Genomic DNA, 25,367 nt, shown 5'->3' on the forward strand with positions numbered 1-25,367 from the left:
GGCGCCCCACCACCCACGTGTGTGAGGAAGGGAGGAAGTGGAGGAAGTCCGCTCAGCAGAGGGCTGGCTGAAGGCAGACGCACTGAAGAGGATCAGTTTATGACCCTTGGCTGTAACTCAGGCTCGGGCATCAAGACCAAGTCCAGTGTTTGAGCACAGACAGACAACTGGACTTGTTCGCAAAATGGGATCTGTCGCAGCATGCCAGCCGAACAAAGTACCTCAGACAGTACTCCACAGTTTCATCCGCAGTTTCTTGTTGTCAGATCACACTGAGCCGGAGTGAAGTGTGAAAAGGTGAATTGCATGTTCAGTCAATGAAGAAGCATGTTTGATGTGAATAGCCTGAAGTCGGCCATGCAGCGCGTTCATGCGCCCCAGGTGCAGCTTCATTGCATTTCTGGTGATGTGTTTTGGGTGGAGACACAGCGGATGCAGGCCACGTCTCAAGATGATAAATCTTAACATCAGAATCCGTCTGATCCTTCAGTGACGTATGCAGAGAGGGAAACTGTATCTGTTGTCACCATGGAAGCTGCACCTCAACCATTCAGAGTCCAGCTTTTACTGTGACGCATGCAGCGAGGGGAAATTCACCAACAAGAAGAAACTTGACATGGCCACAAACCTCAAAGATGAAGTATATCAGTGAGGAGAGGAAAACCACAGTTGACAGACTTGTGTTTCTGGCCAGGAATCTCTAGGTGCCATATACAAGGTCACATCGAGGGTCACGTGAGAGGTTTAGTTTATGTGCTACCGAAAAAATATAATTTACTATTTTGTAAGAATATGTATTTATGTTTGTCACTCAGTAGCTTGGCAGATTTATATTTTGATAATGCTAATTTTAGAGCCTGATTGAATGGTCAGTTGAGTTTTTTTTTTCATTTTCATTTCATTTATATTTGCAGGGCAGTTTGCAAAAAAAAACTATGTTTCAGCCAGTAGTGTATGTTACTGTGCGTAACTTAAACTACTATTTTAAACTAATATTTTTATGTTTTTTCATTGAATCCTTTGTTTACAGGCCAGTTTGTTTGGTGCTGCAACTTTGTTTAGTTGTGTTTTATGTGTGCAATAAATTTCATGAGGAAAAACATTGTGGCGGAGAATCGTGATATCAATTGTAAGATAAAAAAATCGTGATTCATATTTTTCCCCGAATCGTGCAGGCCTAGTTGTATAACACAGGTTGTTGTCCCTTTGGTTTTATAAAGTTTTTCTGATTCTGATAACTGTCCTCAGAGCACTTTATTGCTCCTCAACTTTTTTCCACCGCTACAAAGTACCAGAGAAAACCACATCTGCCAGACTAAACAGTTTTGTGTACAAAAGTCGGTAACATAAGCACAAAGGAACTGAAAGCCTCAACAGGAATGGCAGTGCAGAGCTCTTCCCATGGCCCCATGCCCTGTCGCCCGGTCTTGGACATCTCCCACAGGCTGCACTGTAAATAACCACATCTTGAATGCACCATGACACACAGCCCAAAAATAAAACCTATAAACCGGATCCATTATACTTGCCACTCAGCAGAACTGATTCCATATGTCCAGTCTGATATACAGAGCATCGACTGAACTTCCTTCTGTTCCACACCACTTCTTCTGTCTGACTTTTGTCACTAGACCCACGGATGCAGCTCCCGAGAGGATGGATGGCATAGAGCAGCGCTTTTCAACCGGGGTGCCACTAGAGAGTGTCAGGTGTGCCGTGGGAAAATGATCCAGTTTCACCTCATCTGTCCGGAGATAGATGACGTGAGGAGATCACGTGGATTCGCTGACATTCTTTCAGAGCTACAGTGCCTTGATGCGCTGATCTGTCCGTCAGTCAAAGCAGTGCTGCGGTGGAGCGCGGCGCTCCTCCTCCCTCACACTCACAGGCAAGAAGCTGATCACATGCGCAACTTCCTGCTGTTTTTAAACCTGATCCGCCTCTAACTTGACTCTCTCTAACTTGAGAACCATGGAGGGAGGGATCCTTGTCGGACCCGCGACGCCAAAGACTGTCTGCACCGCAGAGCTAACAGAGCTAATGTGACACCTCACTTCAAAGCTTTATTGATACTCAAGGACTGTCAAAGTTTGCTTTGTGGTTTAAAAGTTGGTGAAAAACTAAATGCACAACAAAAAATGTGCTCCAAAATGTGAAGAGAGAAAGAATCATTGTTTTTATGAAGCAAGCTCAGGCAAAGAATGCTAAGGATTTGTTCAAAACTACAATAAAATTATGCATAAGACAAGTGATAAAATCGAAACAGTTATTTAAAGTAAGTAAATAAATAAATAAATATATCATGCCATGTTGCTCGCCCCTTTCTGGACACATTTGAAACAAATACATTTTCTGCAATTTGTTTCTGCAAATATCCTTTGGTGGTGCGCCTCAGGATATTTTCAATGAACCAAGGGTGCCGTGGTTCGAAAAAGGTTGAAAAACACTGCCGTAGAAGACCACCTGCGCCTTCACTTAATGTCTAATACGGTCCCATTTATGACCCATAAACCAGCTTGGCCCCTTTTCCAGGGAATATGACACTATATATATGACTAACTTGACGAAGTATGCCCAATTCAGGCAACTCTACATATGTTCCATTGCAGTTCATGAGTCTTCAGTCTTCAGGTAGGGAACAGAAGGGGAACACAGGCGTCTCAACGTTGCCACCTATGACGGTATGGTAAGCTGTTCCTGGAAAAAGCTTTGCTGAGGAAAGGTTTGACCTGAATGCTCCCTCAGCCTCCAAAGAGCCTTGTAATGTGCGGTTTACCCTGGAGTTCAGCTTTTCCAAGTGAAGCTGGTGAACGTCTTGCCTCATGAATCGGCCCAGTCTCACTGGGCTCAACTGGATTATAAAGCGCAGGTTCATAGAAATCATTTGAAACACAGTGCACAAGCATGAGACCAACTCACATAACCGCCATACATACGCTGTTTTATTCAAAGGTCTGTCATTATTACACTCAAGGGGCAGATAAAACTAGAAAAGCGCAACAAAGTATCCTTCAAAGAAATTCATGGATCTAAAGTGCCACTCTCGGCCCAACATGATCCAATGTTAAAGAAGCGCAAAGAAATGCGCGGCGGACACGAGAAGGACATCCGGATCCCTCCCAAAATTGAATAATCTGTTCCTTGTAATGTTTCACATATTTTCTGGAAATTTCATCCAGATCCGTCCATAACTTTTGAAGTTATTTTGAGCAGTCAAACAAAAACCCGACACCATGGAAGACCTCCTTGGAGGAGGTACCTGTACAAACAATGTTCTATTCTGTACTGTACAGGAAGTAATGCGGGTGACAGCAGTAATGCATCACTCTGTGGCTACAAACTGCCAACAGTAAGAGGAAGTCGACCCTGAATGTTGAGGAAATATCGATGCAGCTCTTACATTGCAGGTGGCAGTCGCGTTCTGGAGTTCCGTCAACACACACTGCCAACGGAGGCATCAGTTCAGATAAAGCTGAGGTATGGCAAGCTGGGCTGCCGGAGCTTAGTGGCTAGCTTTCATCCGCTTGGTTCACAAAGTGCAGAATATCACAAGGACATTTACACCTGTCTTTACCAACTGATCAACACTCCAAAAGGATCATAATAAAACATATCAATTTTTCTCATTATCGAGTCAACAACGTCAACAGCCTGAATCCCGCCCTCGATCATCTGCCTTCTTGAGACCAATGTTAATTCGCTCAGGAAAACAAATAGGGCTAATAACAATGACCCAGGTCTGACCTCTGTTGTTAGGGAGGATGGGAGACACCACATTTCAGGGTATGGAGGGAAAGATAATACCTTGACTGTACTGTTTTCATTTGTAGTTATTGTATTCCTGAAATGCAAACAAACATTTACATTTTTTCCCCTGGTGCCAAGGTGGTGTACAGTAGCTGTCGTACCCAAGTGAAGGCCCCGACTGCTAGCAGATCGAGACAACCTTCACGGTGTTGCTGAAGCCACATTCTGTTAGCAAAACCATGTGAACATTCATGTCAAAGTCAGGGTGAGTCTATTAAAGTTCATGATGGAGGAGGACAGGTGTGACTCAAGAGTGAGATCAAGACAGGAGAAGAACATCACAAAGGAAGGAAGACCTACATTTGTACAGTCGAGATGACCACGATTCTGAATCAAGGACGACAAACAGAAAGGGTTTTTTCCATTTACAAAATCCAACAATCGCAGCTCATCTCAATCGATCCCGGGTGCTCCGACAGAGAGGTGCAAGAGCGAGCGCAGAAGGATCGGCTAGAAGAGACTCCTCACCCATCTGTCAGGAAATTATCCTTAACACCTGCCACCACGTTTTCGGTTGCTGCGGTGAGAATTTGTCACGGTGAACATTATTATTCTGTCCAAGGAAATGCAAATGGAGCGACGTAGGAATGTGCAACTGTAATTACCGCCACTAAATGGCTCATTAGGATTCATCGTTTCATTGAACGCCCAAGTGATCATGTCGCGTCTGTTTGTGTTTGTTGAGGGGCTGCTGAACTGTGTGTGCACGGGTTTATTTCTACCTCACCAGACATTATATCGGATTAACTGGGTGAAGAGACTTGAAATATTGATCGACAGCCTCTGTAGATCCAACAGTCATCACTGACGTGTCAACTGCTTTTTACTGTAAATATTTTCTCCATTTAAACTGTCAGAAACTCACGTCCAGCTCTGAATACATCGATATTAAAAAGATAAATAAAATCATTAAAACACTTAATGGTCAGTGAACATTCTCTCTGAACGTTCTTGACTCCAAATCTGAGACAGGCTGTTTTTTTACAGTCGAAATAAATAACTTTGCTGTACATACTGAGTAATAATATGTCAGTACAACACACAACACAGGAAAATGTATTGAGTTTGGTGTATATATATATACATATATATATATATATATATATATATATATATATATATAGTGATCTTACACTTACATAAAAAAAACTAACCGACAACTGACAGGCAGCGTTATCGCTCGGTCTGCCGTAACTTCCACTCCTTCATTCCAACCACAAACATGGGGAAATGGGTTTCCAATGAAAATGGCTGCCGATCACCGTGAAAGTCTCAATAATAATAATGACGCGGAAACCGCTTCTAGCGCTGTCATTTTGACATTCAATATCATTGGAAAGACTCGACAAATATTAACTTTAAGAGGGGATCGCAATTACGTCAGCATTTCCTTCCGTTAGTTCAACTATAAATCACGTTGTACATTACTCGTGATAAATACATGCAGTTTGAACTACCGCTAGCATTTCACTTGCTAGCTCAACTTGCGAGCCAGCGCAAGAAAGTACAGTAATGTTGAAGGGCTGCCTGAAATATATAAATAACATATCAGCAACCGGGTTGGGTGTGAAGCGTTTGATAGTATCGCATTACTGTAATCAGATTACATTTGTTCGCCTACAATTTACAAACCGTATCGTGGCGCTACTGTCCGAGAGCATTGAGACACAAATGAGACGCACCTTTCCGTTTTCACCGACGCAGCATCGTTTTCAGTGTCAGAAGTGTGTCAGAACCTCACAATAGCAAACGCTCCTGTGAGGTTCTGAGTCACAGCGGCAGTGACAGTTGCCTGTTGGAGAAGTTCTGAAAAACCAATGATTATTTGGAAGTGGAAACTTGCTTAACAACAATCGCCCGCGCTCAACCAGGACAAGGCTGTGGATAAACCAAGCGCTCCTCGGGTAAAAGTGCTTGTCCATATCTTATGTCTACGCTTTCAAAACGACGTTGGTCTGAACCAAGATTTTTGAATTGTGTATTGTATCATGAAAAAGGCGTCACTTGTGTTTCTAAAAGTGAAGAAAGGCATTAAATAATAACATGTAATAGATTAACCTTTTGAGTTACAGTCCATGTAAAGCGCAAAACACATTTACACACTTTTAAAACAAATTTAGAAAACTTTAGGAACAAATTTAAAATCTTCACTAAAAAATTACAGTTTGAAAATGTGTTTTCAGTTTGTAAATATGTTTGCAGAGTCTGTAAATGTGTTTTCAGAGTTTGTAAATATGTTTTAACATCTTTCTGCTTTTAATCGACTCCCAAAGGTGCCACCCCCTGTACAAGTGGAACATTCCAGCAACCAGGATCATGTCTGTATTGTAGGGCCCCCTCTTTCTGCACGAGTCCTCGTGAAGTTCGCTAACACTGGAAACACATTGACGAACTCTGAAAACACATTTATAAACTTTGAAAGGCACTGACAAACAAAGGGGAAAAACGCTGACGAAGTCGCCTGAAATGTTATGTTTTGCTAAATATGGACTAAACCGGTTTTACATTTTTTTTTCTAATAAGATCTTAATGTTGTGTCTGTAGTCTAACAGTTTCAAATGTCTGTTTAAATTACGATTCATGATCAACCAGGCTTTTTCTTCATGCTAAAGACCTATATGAATACCTGATGTGTTGGTGAGATTAGTTTTGTCACACATGAAGACATAAAATATTGAGATGGTACTGTATGAATTTGAAATATCAGGCATAACAGCTAAACACAAGCATCTTATCTTATCAAAACCTAACCTTATAAAGTCCAGACTCCAAAACCTATCAATTTAAAAAGTTTATACCACAATATAAACTCAATTGTCTGCAATTCTACAAACAAACCGCTTCTATTCTCAGAACCATCAAGCAACACCTATTCAACTCCAGTCAAAGAAAAGCATTGCAGCTCACAAACACGCTGGATGGACGTTTTGCTGATATTGAATGGCTGCAGTCTGAGGAGTTCGTCCTCTCGCTGAAGCTGATGAATTATCAATCAATCTATCTATCTATCAAACGCACCTGGAAAACTTCAAGCTTCTGCGCAGATTTGCTCTCCGTCAATAGTGATAGATGCCATGATGTGTGATCAGCAGATGGGGTCGCTGACCTTCTCCCTTACCTGGACAGGGCATGACAACTAATGAGGAGCAGCAGGAGCAGATGGGAGCAGGAGAGATGGAGAAGAACCAGCGTGCTGCTTCATCCGGGAACAAATCAGGTTTGTGAAAAACACCCCCTCCCCCACGTGGATCAGAGCAAAAGTTCATCTTCAGTTTCAGCATAATTCAGCCCAAATCGGAGGCTCAGTGGTGAGCACATTATATATTTACAAGAATGTATTGCTGTGAAGCAGAAAAAAAAAGAGAAGTGTTGACCCAACCACAGTCACGAAAAAAAAAAAAAAAAAACCTCATCGTAGCAGCACTGTTGTTTCCGTGCACATCAATATTCATAGCAGGTCCGGTCCAGAAGATGCAGACAAATAGTTTTCCATTATGGCATGAAATGCGCCTTGAAAGATTCATAGCGTTGGCTGTGGTCGGCTAATGATGAGGTCAGCTTGTGTGCTAGTGTACGTCAATCACGCACAGGCTTTTGTGTCTAGGTTACCAGGCTACACGACTTTCCATACTGGAGTGGACAGCACAACGGACTCTGACTCGAGAAGCTCACTTTCAACTGGCTTTTAAACAATGACCTAAAATACAGCAGCTTCTCCTTTTGTTTCATGGGGAATTCGAAGTGAGAAGAGAACCATATCATCCACAAAAAGGAGAAGAAGTGAGCGATGGAAGAGGATGATCTGTGGAAGATCAGACTGAAGACTGAACGGGAAACTTTAGCAGACAGTAGTGGTCACCATTTGATGGAGTTAGGTAGGTCAGTAGTAAGTTAGGCAGACCGATTGGATTCAGAGCGAATTGTCACTGAACGCTCACGACATGCACACATCAAGTTTGGAGCACATTCCAAGGAGCAAAAGATTTTAGTCACCAAAGATTTATTCCACGTGTCACTCAAAATAGTACACCATTTCCACGGCAGAACCCTGCCGCCCCAGAGGTACAGCAGCCCCAAAAATCAATTTGACCTTTCAAATTCCTTCACAAGCGTCGAGGGACTTCCAAAGCGATTAAGAGAATTGGTTCCTCTGTTCAATTCAAACAGGCGTGTGAGCACAAAAGAGAAAATTGGCTTCCCGATGACCAGCCCCCGACATAATTACTGCGGACTTGGCTGAGCTCAAAAGGAATAAGATGCATCATTTTATCATTAGCATAAAAAGAGCGGGCCAGCTGGTCAGGTCCGACTGCGCTCAGGAGTCTCGGCTGTCTCAATGATGGTTGTTGATTCTTGGTTCATGCTCCTTCAGGCAGTTTAGCGTCGCCATGATTGGCTGATCACACCTTCTCCCTCACACATCCATCCAGCTGGTCCGCTCAGCTGTTGTGTTCAAACAACTAGTCCCTTCTGAAATATCTGAGAGGGAATCCAAACACTTGAGTAAATACTTCTCCACAGTCACCTGGTTACGGCACAAACTGCAGGATAAACAGAGGTTCGATGATTGGACCCGCACGACAGCTGGAGAAGGGCGAAGGTAACGTTGGGTATCTCGGTTAAAAAGGCCGTGTTGAAGGCCGTTTGAAGAACACGTCATGAATCAGTGGCTAATGTGTCTGGATTTACGCTTCGGCCGTCGTGGGGAAAACTCCGATGAAGAGAGTTTTGGTGTTGAGAGACGTCACGGGAGCATCAGCAGGCAGCTCTGGAAGACAAACACAACATTCAGCATGGACGCCCATTTACACTGGAGTGGTGATTCACTGAACATTGATGGCAGACAATATTCAGTGTTTTAAATCACATTGATGTCATATATAGCTACATTTAAGTAGTTAAAAGGTGGCAGCAGAGATGCGGATCTGTCTTGCACAACCACATAAAAATTGAGCACGAAAGTCAGCCTGGCTCAAGGAGGGAGTCGGGGAGGAGGGCAGGAGGAAAATAGGTCTTGTTTATACATAAGGCTTAAAAATGCATTTCAAAACTAGTTTTGAAAACAGGGTCCAGCATTGAGCTCCCGGCTGCACACCTCAGTGTTCAGTTTACAAAGTTGTTGTTGAATGATGTCTGTACACGTAGTTTCCGGCATCTAGCACAGAGTCGCCTGAGGCGAGAGGCTCACCCCCTGTGGAGAGCTTTCCAGACGGGATCAAGTCGCTTGTGTTCACGTCGGACTTTTGAGCCAAACACACTTTGGCTGGAGACAGCGTCTCACATATTTTATTCACATTAAAGCCCTCAAAATGCGCTGTTCTCACCCGCGTGCCCAAAGTTCCGACACCACTGCCGGTCTCAGCGGCTGCTTCTGGATTAAAGACCGCCAGGAGATCAACTCTATTGACAGAGCTGTGGATACGTGGGTGAAAACAGTGCATTTTGAGGGCTTTCAGGGTAAATACAAAACCTCTGACTTCATCAATTTCATGGCCTCTGATTTCAGCCTGTGAAAATCCATACATGCTGCAGGGCTCAGACTGCGAGAAAAAAGTCGTGGCTTACAGACCGGAGATTACAGTATATACTGTATATTGGTGAATAGAACTTAATACAAATAGAAATAATAATCCAAAATAAACACAAGTTGTAGTTTTACTCTGACCTCGCAAGGATGAATAGAGGCAGAAGTGGCGCCTGGGGTCACGCTTTGCCCATCTCTCTGCTCCAGGATGGTTTGGCCTGGATCCAGCTTTTGATCGACACCATTGCCAAATTGGTTCTTGATTCAGCGATGTTGTGAAATCTCATCTTGCTTTAAACACTGAAAATTCTGCTGAAAGCCCTCCATTACCTTTCTATTTATTTTCACATAAAGCCGCACGAACGACGGCGAAAGCATCTGGACCCTCTGCAAGTATTGAGTGCATATTTGAGTCCGTTTTTTTTTTTACATTTTAGATAATTATTACATCAAGATTTGGCTTATAAAAGGAAATGTACAATGAGATGAATATGCAATGAGATCGGGCGATTCTCGATCAGCGGCTATCAAGAGTATAAAAATGAAACAAAGTGAAACATCTAATGTCCATTGTCCATCACGCTCCTCACCTTGGGTGAGATCCTGGTCCAGGAATAGCTTGAGCCGTCTGCTCCGGAGTCCAAAGACCTTGGCAGCCTCCGACAGGACACCGGAGTGGTCGAGAGCGTTCTGGCCGAGCGGGTTGTTCAGCAGCAGAGTGGCCACTTCACCAGACTGGCACTCTGGACCACAGAGGAGTGTGACATGGTTAGTTACCCATACAGTGATGGAGGTGAGGTATTGCGAGACGCCAAACCTCAACACGGCTGTTGTTGCACTATGAACACGAAATCCAGACATAATATGCCTCAATAACCCAAAAATGTTCGTCAAGCAGCAACATTCGGAGCCAAGGTGTGTGTTTGTGACATTTTCCCCACTCTATTTGTGTGTTGGTGTGGGTGTGTGGGTGGGTGCATGTCAACCAGCAGGCACTCTGCTGAAAGGCCACTGTCTGCCATACATTTCATGCCATTTATCAGGAGGTAAGACCCCGAGCAGGAGGACGAATCGGGGAGCTACACAAGTGATCGGTATAGAATCATAAGGGATGGGCGGTAAGGGCTAGAGGGGGTGGATACATTATCACAGGGACCCTGAGGGGCCACCAAACCAGGAGAGAGACATTTATAGAAAGGTGAATAACACAGTAGTAAATGCCTGTGTAAAGGAGTCACACACAAAAATATGAGACCATTTTACAAAAAAAAAAGTTATATTTATAAAAAGGGGAAAAAAAGAGCAATAACCAATTAAAGCCATTCTGACTTCATGACAGCCACATGTATAGTGGCAGAGGGCCACACAAGGCCCCGGGCCGCACTCTGTCCAGATCTGTTTCCGAGGTTGCCACACTGACGGTGTCATTTTATTTTGAAAAGATTGGTTCTCTTTATTTGAATGCATCAGTTTTGTCTCTGAAATCTTTTGCTCCTGCACGCAAAAACCATGTTCCCAAATACTGTTGTACTGCAAGATAAATACAAACAGTGTGTAAGTGTGCATCATTCAAACAAGGTCGTCATCTGGACAACATTAGTCAGATATCAAACTTTCCTCACCTCTGGTTCAACATTTTTGTGTTGAACATTTGCTGAGCAAAATAAACAACCTTCGCCAGACGTCACCATGGACGTTCAACATCCGGTTATTCAAGTAGCCAGAGAGTAAACTCTGAGACAGCTTCACTGTTTAAAGCACATCAGAATTAGCAATGTTAATTCATTCCGTGGTTCTCTAACTGAACTAACTGAACAAAATGCTTCAACTGATGCAGGGTTTCTGCTACATGTCAGCGATGGTGGCGCACAGCCTCAGCTTGAATGAGGGCCGCCGTGTCTTCAGAACAATCTTTTTGAAGATGAAATGTCATGCGATCAAACTTACTAAAACAAAGTGGAAGCATTGAAACGACAACAAAATACAGGACTGGAGGTGGAGATATATATATATATATATATATATATATATATATATATATATATATATATATATATATACACACATCATAATTTTCAGCGTTCAATGGTAAAATCCCGAAGAAACCTCAAAGAACCTCAAAGAAGTCGTGCATTTGGCATCAGAGACCTGGGTTGCTCTGCCACAGTTTCAAAAAACCCTGAAACCCTGTGCAGTGTGACAGAGATGTTGCTAAAGTGTGGTTTAAATGACTTGATTTCCCGGTATAAGAAGTGCAAGAAAAGAACCACTGAGGCTCATGGACGCAAACACCTCTAAATGAAAGCGCACACTCCTCACCAGCTGGTTTTGCATTGCAGAGCAGCAGGTTCACGTAGGGACAAAGTGGGCCGTTGGAGGCGGGAGCCGACTCAGGTTTGCATCCTGTCGTTACTGTCAGAGTTTTTCCAGTTAAACTCTGGATGTCCATTTTGTTTGTCAACTCTGTAGCAACACAAAAAGCCTCCATCACTCCCAAATGCACTGACAGTTGAAATCACTAGCATGAAAGGGACGAGCTTCACTCGCCTGTGGTGCCGCTGAAGAAATGGAGCTTGGCGTTATTGGTTCCGAAGATGGTGCTGCAGACTTTCTTGAGCTTGTCCACGTCAAATCCATTATCACCTTTTGGGTTCTCAAGCAGAACCATTCCATCTGGACAGGGTCAAGACATCAGAGCAACAGACCACACAATGTTACTTATGAATAGAGAAAGACGGAAGCATTTGCAGCAGACTGAACTCATGTTGTGTTTTTGGCGGGTAACTACAATACATACATGGACCTCACTAAGTATAATAATAACAGCAGCATTATTGTTTTTAAATAATGCCATTGACATTGTTAAAAAAAATAAAGTAAGATTTGGAGTTCTGCCGTTCATTTGATTCATCCATCATTTAGTTATTTCACATAACAACAACCCCCCCACAACGTACAAGTCGCCCGGATGAAGGTTGATGGTGATAAAGTTACCTTGTTCTTTGCTGTCGACCTTCACTCTCAGGTTTACATAGGTACAAGCTGGCCCATCTATAGGAGCCATAGGGGCAGAGGAACCCTTCACAATGGTGAGCTCCAAGTCTGAGCCCTTCAGCTGTCAGGGTCAGAAGACGAAATGGTTAAGGATATCTAGACTCTCCACATGAAGCCTGATCGGTGAATGAGCAACTGAAACGTTTATAGAGTTGTGGTCTCACACCGACTTTAGACTTAAGTAAATCTCAGATCTCACCTGAGTCTTCTCCTCAATGATGACACTAGCACTCTTGGGCACAGGGCAGCAGGAGAGCGGAGCCTTGGTTGTAGCCAGAATGAAGTCAGTGTGAGCCTGGATGACAGAGTGCAAGTACTCCCCCTCTGGCTGACAGCGGTAGTACACGGTAATCTCATCGGAAGGAACCAAATGGGCCTGGAAGACAGTGTCAATAGAAACCTTGTCATTGGAACCAGGAAGAATTCAAGTCAACAAATGGTTAGTTTCTGAGCAAGCCAGCTGTGTTGTGTTCTACTGTGCCATGACCCTGATCCGGAGAAGCACCAGCCACTGCACTCACACTCCTACCCTTCACTCAATCAATACTGCAGCGTTCATCACTGCTCCCTGTCAAGCAGTAAACCCACCCACAAAGGTAAGAGTGCGTAGTGTGTACTACTCGAGTGAGGTAATTGATACGCACATTACTCATACCCACACACATCTACCCTGAAGCCTGTGGACTCCTACAATCCACTTCAAACATGTCAAAGAGTGATTGGAAACCAATTCTGTCCTCCAGGGTGGAAAATTCCTAACAGTTTGAAACAACTCGAGGAATTCAGCCGGGGTCTGAGCCAGCGCACACTGCTTCAGGGAGACGGAAAATCTGTTTGTTTCTTATGAAAACAGGGGCTAATCCGTCTTTACTCCCGAAACGACATCAAAGTTCCGACCAAGTGTGAGAGGCAACAGACTATAATTAAGCTTCCATTAAGCCAGCCTTATGATGGAGAAACTTCTAAATGACGGCGCAGTGGAAAGATTTGTTTTTAAACTGCTCAGGACAAATTAGCAAGAGATGAAATGGGGTGATGAGACAAACAATCTCTTTAACACAAAGGAAATGAGGTTTTGTTCAGACGAATGGATCCTGGGACGGAGCATCACATGACAAATATTCACTTCTCTCAGCAGACCATACGATTAGCACACATGGATCACTCTCTTAAACACTTTATTTAGAATTTATTATGTGAGAAAATGAGTCAGAAAATGATTTTATTCTAATTAGAAGGCTAGTTTGGGAGTCTTGTTCAACGTTATTTTAGTTGTGTCATTCAAACCATGCACAGCTGTCACTGGCAGTAAGAGAGACCACCAGGCTGCTCAGGCCTACCCACATTAGCAACACGCATTGCTCTCTTAAACTGGCAGTAAAACGCAACAATTAAAGTGAAAGTTTGTTATAAATATGTAGAATGCTTCAAAGTTCTTACCATTTTATAACATAAAAAGTTCAGTAGACAATTCAGCTGAATTTTTACCTCAGTGTTCAAAACAACTTGGAAAGTTATGTATGGATTTAGATAGAAATTTCAGGAAATATGTGAAATGGCACAAGACACAAATGACTCAATTTTGGGAGTGAGGTTGATCACGGTCTGGATCCAAGATTATTTTAAAGGCTACTTTGTGGATGGGAGAAGACGAAGCTGTTTGGCAGAGGTTTAAGATTTTTGCTGTGCTTTTTTTGTTTTTGTCTTTTTTCTACTTCAACTGTACTACTAAACAGTAGAACCCATATTGATCATGAGTAACTGACACTATTGAAAATGCTAAAAGAAAAGTGGACAGATGTGCCAACACACACATCACTATGCTGTGAAGAAGATGTCTCATTAGACGAATCGCACTCTTACTTCTTGAAAAAATCCCTTCAAATTATTTGAGTCCCCTTGATCTGCCATTTTTACTCTAGTGCAAGACGTTTTTATGGGGCTTGTGGAAGCGATTTGACAGAGAAGTCCAATGAGGATTTTATGAAACAAATGTCATCACCTGAGAATTTATAGAATTAAATAAACAACTGTGTCACAGATGTCCTGCCTGACTGTGTTTACACGCAACGGAACAAACCCTCCGACTATTTCTCATGACGTCCATTACACACTTGATTGTAGAATTCAGTAGCCCAGTGCGAGTGGGTCACAGCTGATCTCACAACCTTCCATATTCCTTATGGAGTACCCCACCTTCTTGCGTAGTTTCTGTATGCGGTTGATGACTTCTCTGGCGACTCCTTCATCCACCATAGACTGATCTGGTGAGACATCCAGCAGGACAAGGACCTGGACAAAAACAAGTATGACATGTAGCAAAGAGACAAGAAAGTAAGGAACTTCAATCAAAAATGTGATGGCAGGAATGACTAATACACATTTGCAGCTCGATATTCCCACATGTACACATGCAGCGATAGTGACGGCAGAGTATCTTGGCACACACCCATCTTTGATATCTAATTCAAAAGTTCAGGAGAGTACCAGAGGGGTATTTCTTATCTTAAGCCTGATTCCCTGCAGCCAGACTTCACTAGGAGCAAGCACTCTATGGAGGATAAATCACCCCAGTGGAGCAGAGACTTTGATATCACAGGAAGTTACTGAAGATGAGATAGTAAATATTACACTCATAAGCTGCATGCTTTATTATGCGTCATATTGCGGAGAGATTCAGTGTATAAACCTGTCTCAGGTAAGTGAGAATGGCACGTTGAAAAATTGAACTAATGGCTCACAGGACTAGTTTTCATTCTTGATAGTGGAAAAAGCAAGCCAAAATTTGCTTGTGAGCAACCAATGTCATTGAAATATGCTGCAAAACCAACCTGTGCGTCAGAGTGTGCTTCATACTGAGCAGCAGAGCCGGCGTTCTGGTTGAAGGTGTACATCAGCCTCAGATCTTCTTCGTGAAGCTCATGTCCGTCAACCATGATGGATCCTAAAGATAAACAAATAAATGAATAAAAGTGGCTCTTGTTGTCAATGGTGAAACATTAGTGTCTAAGCTAGTGTTTAAAGATTCTGTTGCACATACGTGGTAATTAAAATGTGCTTCATTGACACTTTATTCTTTAATCTGCATTTCATCAAACCTTTATTGAGGTCTCCCAGCACTCTCAGCCAATATCGCACTTTCAAAACAACAGTGCCGAAGCAATCTACTCAGCTTTATATTTTTAATCTTGCCTCTGGCAGCAATTACCCATGTCTGTGCTCTGACTGAAAACCATGACCAGGATTCTCTTTCACTCCCTACTGCAGGTTCCCAAAGGCCGGGTGAAACAGACACTGGATCTCTCTCTAATCCTGCATTTTTTGGCTTTGATATACAGTGTCCCTCATAACTCCTCACCCCTCTTTCCTTCTTGCTATCCGCCAGCCCTTCCAGACAAGTCAAAATCCTAGAATCAAAGATTCAAAAGGTGAATAAGTCAACCTTTCCTTATATCACCTGCGAAAGTCAAAATCTTTTGGCTTTAATTGGAACTCGGTTTTAGAGGAATCCTACAGATCAAGGCTACAAAGACAACTACCAATGAAGAAGTGCGGTCTTTTAGTGGCATTTCCTCATGTCAAAAACTACAACATTGTCCAGACGATGTCCGAAGGGGAGGAAGGTTAGTCTGTCATCAACTAATTCACAAAACATGACTACAGAGAAATGGAAAAAAATAAAGCTAGGGAATTGAAAGTCAAATTATGCGTTCTAAAAAAAAAAAAATAATAATCCCACTACTCCTGCTTCCCGAAACAGTTCTTTCATTTATCAAACCATTATTTAAAAAAATGGAACTGCATTAAAATCACATTTCCCTTGATAAGTCTTGTAAAAGCGCAAAGGATTGATGATATCCCTGGAGGAAAAATAAAAATGAAAAACCAGAGTTGTCATAAATAATGTTTGTAAATAAATGTAGTTATAAATGATACTTGATTTAACAGACAAACTGAATGCTTCATTCTTCAAACACTACATAACCATTTTGAGAGGACTTGGTGCACGTAGGCGACAATATCGAATCGGAGTGTTCAGCTCCACGACTTTATTTCCCAATCACTCCTCTTGACAGTCGACTGGAATAGATGTTGAGTTCCCACAGTCTGGCTGACCTCAGCTTCCCTCCCGGGAGACTCTGGGTCTACCCCCTTCTGTAATTGGAAAGACAGGAAACCTTGGGCTGCTCTGATCCATACCAGCTCTTATTAGAGAGGGTTAGAGGTACCATAGTGGGGATAAAGCATCTGCTGTCTACCTGCAGGCTCTTGATTCACTGATTCACCACTTGTTTTGTTGGAAAATGGATTTTCTACGACATAATCTGAGACCACGCTGGGCTGAGTCTCACCTCAGCCTGTATAATTGGACATAACGGTGCCTTTTGGCAGAGTCAACTTATTTTTACACAGTTAGCAGGAAGTTGAGGAATAAATGGAGCTAAGTTTTAAAGATTTTTATTTTGGAGGGGTCACAAGTGAGCTGACGAGAGCACCAAGTAAAAATAATAACAATAATAGTACTTAACTTGGCATTTTCAACCATTCCTACACTAAATAAAATTAAATAAAATTAAAAAAGCCTTTCCAAATGTGTCTCATTGTGATCGTCACCATCTCTGGCCATGGTGAACCTGAACCATGACATTAAAGTATTATATAAAACATTCCTTTACTTGTCAGGAAGTAGAGTAGCACGCACATGAAGCAACACCACATGACGAATGGAGGTGACTCTGGTGTGAGTGAACCGACACCTCATACCAAGGTAGGTTCAAATAACCAAAAATACAGATCCAGACTGCTCCTCAGTCAAAGAGACACTTGAAACTTGAATCTGATGTGGAAATAAATGCTGTACAAGTGACATCTTACCTGATTTCTGGAAAGCCTCAAGCTGCTCGCTGGTCAGCTCCTTGATGGAGGCTGTGATGGATTTAAAGGCAGCTTTTAGTTTCTTCCCCAGCACCATGTGGTCCGGTTCAGCTCTCAGGCGAATGCCATACTTGTCCTTGTCCGTTGATAGTGTCAGTTGTCGGACATTTAGCTCCTGAAATTCCATTAGAAACAAAATAGATATGACGTTTGCTGAAGCTGACAGCTGGTATTCAAGTGTAGCAAGGATCTCTTGTAGGTAGAACTTCAAGTTGTAATGCCATTTTGTGTGACTACCTTTGTCACAGAGGTCATATGATGGTTAGTAGTTATTTGTCATGTTAAACAACTCAAAAACATACCGTATTTTTGTTTAAATGTTGCCAATAGGAAGAAATAAGAAAAGTTGTTTGGTGTTCAAAATTGCCATCTGGATCTACATGTCTTCTTCTGTGGTGGAGAGCTCAAACTACTCTGACTGAACTCATTGATATCAATGATATTTCAAATGTAAACAATGTATGAAATTATATTGATACCACCAATGGAAATACAATAAAAATTATAATAATTACACAAAACAGGCATGGAAATTAGTTGCAAAGTGGAACACAGAGTGCTTTTCTACATTAAACTCTGTTGAAACAGTACCTCCAGAATATATTTCTGCAGAGACTGGATGTCTTTAAGAGCTTCTGGGTCCTGGTGAATGACAACCACCTCCTTTAGTGGGTACTGAAAGAAAAGAACATTCCGAAAATTACTTTCTGAAAGCAGTCCTGCAGGGAAATCACAAATATAGACTTGAAATATTAACCCAGTAATACGTGAGATTAGAAAGCCAAGATGCATAAAATGCATTGGGTGTTTCAGATATATTTCATAGACAGATGCAGGAAAACAGAATGAAACACGTTTCTGACTTACCTTCACCGGGAGAGTTTTTCTGTCTCGAATGACTCGACCCAGCTCGATCACTGACTGCATCTGTGACACAGCACTTTCAATGCGCTTGTCAATCAAAGCCTCCCTGAAAATTGAAACACCAAAACAGAAACATCAGTTGCCACATCCGTTTAACATGATTGGCATCTGTTTGAAAAACAGAGGTGACATGCTAACAACTGTGTTGGTCACAATGTTGAATCATAAAGCAACAATAAAGAAGTGGAGACATTTTTTTTTTCTTTTTAAACGCAGAGATGAAAAGGGCAGAGGATTACATAAAATCCTGCAGGGACTTATTTAGTGAAGCCCTGTATGATTTCAAGGGGCAATTTAGAAATGCTAGAAGCGTCATTACAGTGAATCAGGCAGAGGTTCTCACGTCCTAGTTAATGGATTTTTTTTTTAATTTGAATGGGTCCTTAACTGGGGAAAATGGAAAATGAAGATGAATAGCACACTCCTGAGCAGTGAAGGAGCAGAGCCTACACCACAAGAGTTCAGGGCTGGAACATCTAATGAGGTATGCGGAGGGTTGCACATCTATATTGAAATTCGAGTTAAAAAGGCACACATCATCACAAATAACCGCTGTATTAAGTGGTTTCCGGGGAAGAAGAGGGAGCCTACTCTCTGGCACCTTTCCATCAAAGCAGAAATGGAATCAGGAATGAGGGAGCGCTTGGCACAGCCAATCACGTAAAGAGCCGATTGAGGCTCAACTAGTCTGACCACCTGATTGGTAGATGACCTTTGAGAACATATTAAGCGCTCTCATTGGACAGACAAGACAGGCGGTTAATAAAGGAGCGGAGAAGAGCGCCGCTGAAGTGGCATGATGAGCCCTTGGGCCACTGCTTTTGCATGAATTCAAAGCGATTTGTAATCATGTAAAACATCGGATCACAGGAATGAGAAATGTCTTTCCCCTCAGCACATCAATGCAATGTGGCGGCTCACAGGAAACATTAGGATAGCAGTTTGAGAACAGTTCCAGTTAGTGACTGCTACTGAAAACCATCCTCCACCTGAACCGCCTGCCTACTTCATGTCTTCATTTACAGCACCAAGCGCTGCATCTTCTAACAACGCGTATGAACTTCCATTGCTAAACTAGCCTCATTATAATTTCGCCTCTATGTTCGATGCGCCGCTGACATTCACACACTTTCAGAGTGCATCTCTGTGACATCTCTCACCTGACTTGGGGCAGCATGAGATAATGAATGCTTCCAGTGTCCTTCTCCTCCACAGAAGCTGGGTCGATGAGGTGACGGAGGTTTTGGTACATCATCTCTGTAATGAAGGGAGTAAATGGAGCCTGAGGAGGAAAAGCAAAACAGATATGAGAGGGAGATGTAATCTGAAGCTCTGCAGTGAGTTTCATTTACATTTTCTGATACTGAAGGTCTCCTAATGTCAGGGACGGCTTGAGAATCCACAAGAAGCGAGAACAATTGGTTGACACACAAGTTCAAACATAATTGTGCATGCGTGTGGTTACTTAGTGAAGTTCTTCGATCTCATATATTGGTAATTTATGCCATAGGGGGGCGCGTATTGACCTGCCTCACATGCAAACATTATGACAAAAACTCCTACTAATCATGCATAATTCAAAAGCGAGCAGCTGCAATTTTCACCGGAACACATTTGTTTTGCACGCACTAATCTGACAAGAAGAAAATTTCCTCTCATACATTCTCGCTTGTCCGCATATACACTTGCAGGAAGCGTCGGTATGACTCACCATCAGCCTGCACATGGAGAACAGAACACTAAAGAGGGTTTCGAGCGCCCACAGGCAGTCCTCAGTGCCACTTTCTCCCTGCAAGTCCACACAAACATAACTACATTAACGCACAAGTGTCTGATGCATTTCACACAAGATAAACTCAAGGTTGACACAGGCACACCATGGTCCAACTTTTACAGTAAAAGAACATCAAGGAAACAAAGTGGGGTACACAACGCAGAATCAATTGACCACTGTTATGAAATCCCACCTTAAGACGGCGCCTGTTGGTCCGCACGTACCAGTTGGTGAGCATGTCCACAAACTTCACCAAACGTGGAACAACAGTGTACAAGCGGTACGCTGCAAGGATATGCATTTGTCAATAAGGAGCACCCACATGCCTTGATGGTGCTGCTACACCCTTACCGTCCATTTCAGCCCTGAAGAACTGGATGAGGGACTGAGTGAATGACTGGATCCATTTGTCCATGATGTTGTCGCTCTGCTTTAATGTACTTTCATTGTACAGGAACTGGATATCGTCCTCCTATTGTGACATTCAAGGAAGAAACTTGACTGACGGGAAACAACAATGTAGACATTGATGGTAAATGATTTTGAGTTCACTTTTGTTAACATTTTTAGATGTTAAACTTCCATATGAATCTGAGGGGAGAAAAGGTTAATCTCAAAACTGTATCCTTTAACCCCTGGTTTCTATATTCAGAATCTGATAATTAACACTATATTCACAAAGCTGGATTCACTGTATCCTTTCAACGCAAACTATTGTTGCATTTCTCGCATGAACTGAAGAAGCTATGGTGCCTCCACTAAATCGTGGCGCTTCAGTAGTGTGGCAAGCTCATCAAAAAGTATCGGATAATGACTAATTCATGTATCAAAAGCCACCGCGCGCTATAATAGCAACAGTGACAGACGTGAAATACCTTCTGCAGTCTTTGCACATTCTGTATCAGGAAGCGATAGGCATTATACCACGGCAGGAAGACGTCCTTCAACACATCTCGCACACCTTCCTCTTTGAAGCGCAGGTTTTCAGCTCTCACCACCGGAGAGTTGATGAGATAGAGCCTACAGGAGACAGACAGACAGTGAGTGGTGAGATAAATGTAGTGTAGCATAAAGCAAGCACTTACGATCAATTTCAGCATTTTGTAGCACAAAAACACTCAGCAACAGATGTTTGACTACATACATTTTTATCATTTTTCATAGGTTTTAATTTATTTTTTAAAGCTGAAATTTTCAAGCCAATCTGTTTCTGGATTGTAAATAAGCCATTACGCCTTTCATTTTAGTTGTTATCTGCTATGTTTTTCCTTGCAAATGCCACTAATTTGGGACTTCTATAATAAAACAGCAGCAGCATAGAAATGTATATATGCCTATATGCCTTATTTTTATTCAAAGCATACGAAGATATTAAAAATGATTTTCCATTCAACTTTTTCACTGAAGACAGTTATTTGCATTTGACTTTCACTTTCTCGTGACAAAGAGGTCTCGCTGGAGCGTGGACGATAAAGATGTGAAGATGAAGCCTACAGCGCTTAGTAGGCTTCATCTCCACAGTAAGTCTTCATACGAGGAAGAAAAAAAAGAACATATGGTGCAACTACGTGGTGCTTAATTCATTAGGCCATATGTTGGCACTGATAGAGCTCCAGGCCAATGTTAGAATGCATGGATCGGAAGCATGTGTGTCTGCTCCTAAACGCATGTGTGACTGTTATTTAAACAAGGGAGAATCATTCAAATCAAGACTTCATTCTTTATAAGTCAACTCTCACACATAGGAAATAGGTTTTCATGAGAATCTTTCGACTTTGCAATGAGATATTTGAAAACAAATTGGCATCCTTTTCTAACAATTTTTTGTCGAACTGGGAGAGAAGTGAAGCAAGGGTTTGCAATATACAGAGCTTCATATCTCTATATAATAACCAAGCTAAAGTAGCAGAGAAGGATCCATGCTATTAATACAATTATACTAACAAATTTTCCTTTTTTAACTGCAGAGATTAGCATAATAATAAAAAACACCCCACTCCCATCCTCACAGATATTGCTCAACAATAAGACAGTATTCCTCTTCTGAGATCACGCCTGGCAAATTGTTAGAAAAAGCTTTAGGTACGTTTGCACGCGCACACACACACACAGACAGAAATCCGGGCATGAGCAGCCTTGGCCTTCAGAAAGACACAACCCCAACATCGATTAGCAGATCTGACCTGAGGGCATCAGCTCCATAGTTCTGCACGATCACGCCAGGATCCGGGTAGTTCTTCTTGCGCTTGCTCATCTTCTGTCCATCGCTTTAGGAGTAATCACAGGCAGCGGCATTAATGTACACGCATGCATGAACGCATGCAAAGAACTGCATGTTAAAACCCATGCACTTGTTATTCAGACTGGAGCCCTTCCAGGTCAACAGGCCTACAAGTACAGTGTTTAGACCTCAGGGCTCAGGATAAGAATGCCAATCAAAGAGTATCTGTTGCGGCTACAATATTTGCATGCTGATCAAAAACTATGTCGAGTAAACGGAAGGAAAGCAAAGCTTGAAAATCCAATATTGAGTTACCTAGCGAGTACCAAACCGTTGACGATGACATTCTTGAATGGTGGTTTTCCAAACAGAGCTGTGGAGAGCACCAGGAGGGTGTAGAACCTGCACAAGGATGAACAAAATCATCAGTAGAAATGCAGTCATTGATATCAAACAAAACCGTTCATGTTCACACAGCACCATACTGATGGTATAAACCATGAAAAAGGACCTGACAAGAATATTTTCAACACCATGATCCATAATCGAGCAGCATTGACTGACCTCTGTTAAGCTTAAAAACCCATCGTTTTCTCAAGTCAGCACTCTTCACACAGAACGTCGATAGACTGGTGCACAATATCATACAAAACCCGCCGGGGAATATAATGAAGTACTAATACTTAGTTACAGTACATAAGAGCAGTTCTTGAGTATCAGTGCTTTACTGCAGTAAATTATTTTTGGTGGTACTTTTACTCCACTACATATGATGTCAAATATCTTCAATTTCGCTACATCATTTTAAGTGATCAATAATGACCCTTGAGGAGAAACGGCATGTACAGTTCATGCAGCAGTGACAGCAGCTCATACCAAATAATCTAATAATAGGTTGAATACTGTGGCTTTTTCTTGTAGCTACACTTGATATTTTGTAATTTTCAACTATAACACAAATACAAAAGCTCATGGGTAACGTTTGCCTTTACCAGAGTGAGCTCTTATATATTTTACTTTAACTCAAGTAACATTTGAAACTATTCCTTCCACCTCAGAGCAAAACTGTCTAATCACTACATATCGCAACAAGAAATATAATAAACAAAGTTGTAATTGATCGACTATGTTAGTCTCTATGTTTAAACCTACATAAGAATAACTCAGACCCAGTTCTACTTATTCATCCAACTCTGATTTCTCTGCTCACCATCCTCTGGTCTGGTCAATGCCTTCAGCGATGAAGTCAGCAGGGAAGGTGTCCTCGAACTCCTTCCTGTTCTCAAAAGGGTAGTGGGCTTGGGCGTAAGGCATGTTGCCACTCTCAAACCAGCAGTCGAACACCTCCGTGATCCTTCGCAGGACTCCTTTGCCACAGCGGGAGGGAATGGTCAGGCCGTCAATGCTGGAATAGAGATAGAAAACTTTAAATCTCATTTGTGTGACGGAAATAGGACAATAAAAGATTTTTTTTCGACTCATGGCTGTGTCTGAAGAAAGAATACAAGAGTAGACACTGAATGATACTTTATTTTTTTGGATGCAATGCTGACTCACTTCTCACGATGCAGGTCTGTAACCTTGACTCCAGATAGTTCCTCCAGCTCATCAATGGATCCAATACACACCACCTGACGGTGAATACATCAAGATATTTCAGAGCGATTTCAATCTTTTGAGTGCCACGACCGACACCTGATTCCTTTGCAGTGCTTCCCCAGCGAGGATAGTAATTCAATCAGTTTAATCAAACTAGTTTGGGACACAGTGATTATCAAAGAATGGATTTCACAGAAGTCTCTATTTAAAGCTATTCATTTACACAGGAAATGTGTAAACGCGACTCGACTGAAACAGTTAGACCTCGGTGATTGTATTTTCGAAAGAAGAGAAGAGCAATTTATTCTCTTGAATAGTAAACCAGTAAGATCTATTCCACTTCCAAAGCAGCACCAGAAAACAATGGCCTTGATAACGTCAAAATTGAAGAGTCAAACACCAACAAAAAATACTAATGGAACTCAATGAAACACAACTGAAAGCCAGAGTGGAAGGCTTGGCTTGGTGCTGCGGGGCGTGGAGGAGAGCCATGGGGGAGTAAGATCTGGAAACAGTGACAAAGCTATTTCCAGCAAGCAGGTCGCTATCTGTCCCCGTTTCGGCGCGTCATTCATCAAACGCTGAAACAACCCAATTCCTCTTGACTCAGTTCAGTCAACACAAAGTAACGCTCATCTTGACAAGCACTGACGACAAAGAAGATGTCTGGTGTGTATACTTGTAGCTGCTGGTTAGCACAGCAGGTCAACCCATCACTGTGGTGGTGTAACCTAAATAAGAGCTCAACCAGATACAAGTGGCATTTTAGAACTGTCTGTGGTGCCATACAAGCAAAACCAAATAATTAACCTAATGTTTGTTAAACACATATCCAGCTTAGTTAATTGAAACAGCTGCAAATAATTTTAAAAGAAAGGATTAGAAGTAAAGGTGGGTATTGACTCTAAAAATAATGTATTTAGAGGTTTAATAATGAATCACATTTAAATATTGACTAATAGAATGATCAAATATGATTTGAATCTGCATACATTACACGTGCTTTAATATCTGGGTGGAAATGCTGAGGGGAGTCTTTGTTGCGCTGAACATTTTTTGTCATGAAGTTTTTTAAGCTTCAATTTTCCACCAACCAGCGTAATGTAATGACATTCAATGGAGTCTCCATTGTCATGGATGTTTTGGTTATGACTAAGGTTGCGCTGATCAGGATTTTGATACGATCACATGGATTAACAATGAACTTGTAATCAAAATGATGGGACCTTCTGTGTACATGATGAACTTTAAATCATTTTAATTCAGACACTTTTTTTTTATATATAAGTATTCGGTCAAAAGGACAACTGAAAAGCATTAAATATGATGCGAGACGTTGCAGGTGAATCTCTAGAGACTGTGCTGTGTCCGTGAAGTATTTACATACTGTAGCGGGACTCTGAGAGAGAGAGCACTGCATTTATGAAATCTGCATTTATTTTAAAAGTTTCAGATTCAGGTGGCGAACACTGCACTGGACTCCAAAACGGCGACGGATCTGGTCGTTTCCGTTTCCGCGTAAAGGACAC

The 25,367-nt window shown here is 42.0% G+C and overlaps 1 protein-coding gene across 1 annotated transcript in view; it reads right to left on the reverse strand.

Annotated features, from left to right (window-relative positions):
* Positions 1-7,790: 7,790 nt before the first annotated feature.
* iars1 (isoleucyl-tRNA synthetase 1) overlaps positions 7,791-25,367 on the reverse strand; it is a 32,100-nt gene continuing 14,523 nt past the window's right edge. The window contains exons 15-34 of the mRNA XM_053867105.1: positions 23,797-23,870; positions 23,450-23,644; positions 22,555-22,641; positions 22,202-22,285; positions 20,894-21,038; positions 20,370-20,490; positions 20,212-20,303; positions 19,956-20,033; positions 19,405-19,526; positions 18,188-18,290; positions 17,912-17,995; positions 17,261-17,435; positions 15,217-15,329; positions 14,582-14,677; positions 12,585-12,761; positions 12,326-12,446; positions 11,879-12,004; positions 11,651-11,794; positions 9,922-10,074; positions 7,791-8,575 (exon numbers count right to left, since the gene is read on the reverse strand). Coding sequence (XP_053723080.1) covers positions 8,493-8,575; positions 9,922-10,074; positions 11,651-11,794; positions 11,879-12,004; positions 12,326-12,446; positions 12,585-12,761; positions 14,582-14,677; positions 15,217-15,329; positions 17,261-17,435; positions 17,912-17,995; positions 18,188-18,290; positions 19,405-19,526; positions 19,956-20,033; positions 20,212-20,303; positions 20,370-20,490; positions 20,894-21,038; positions 22,202-22,285; positions 22,555-22,641; positions 23,450-23,644; positions 23,797-23,870 — 2,373 coding nt within the window. The 3' untranslated portion in view covers positions 7,791-8,492. The remainder of the gene's footprint in view (positions 8,576-9,921; positions 10,075-11,650; positions 11,795-11,878; positions 12,005-12,325; positions 12,447-12,584; positions 12,762-14,581; positions 14,678-15,216; positions 15,330-17,260; positions 17,436-17,911; positions 17,996-18,187; positions 18,291-19,404; positions 19,527-19,955; positions 20,034-20,211; positions 20,304-20,369; positions 20,491-20,893; positions 21,039-22,201; positions 22,286-22,554; positions 22,642-23,449; positions 23,645-23,796; positions 23,871-25,367) is intronic.

Source organism: Synchiropus splendidus, chromosome 6 (assembly GCF_027744825.2).
Source record: "Synchiropus splendidus isolate RoL2022-P1 chromosome 6, RoL_Sspl_1.0, whole genome shotgun sequence".
Classification (NCBI taxonomy): Eukaryota; Metazoa; Chordata; class Actinopteri; order Syngnathiformes; family Callionymidae; genus Synchiropus; species Synchiropus splendidus.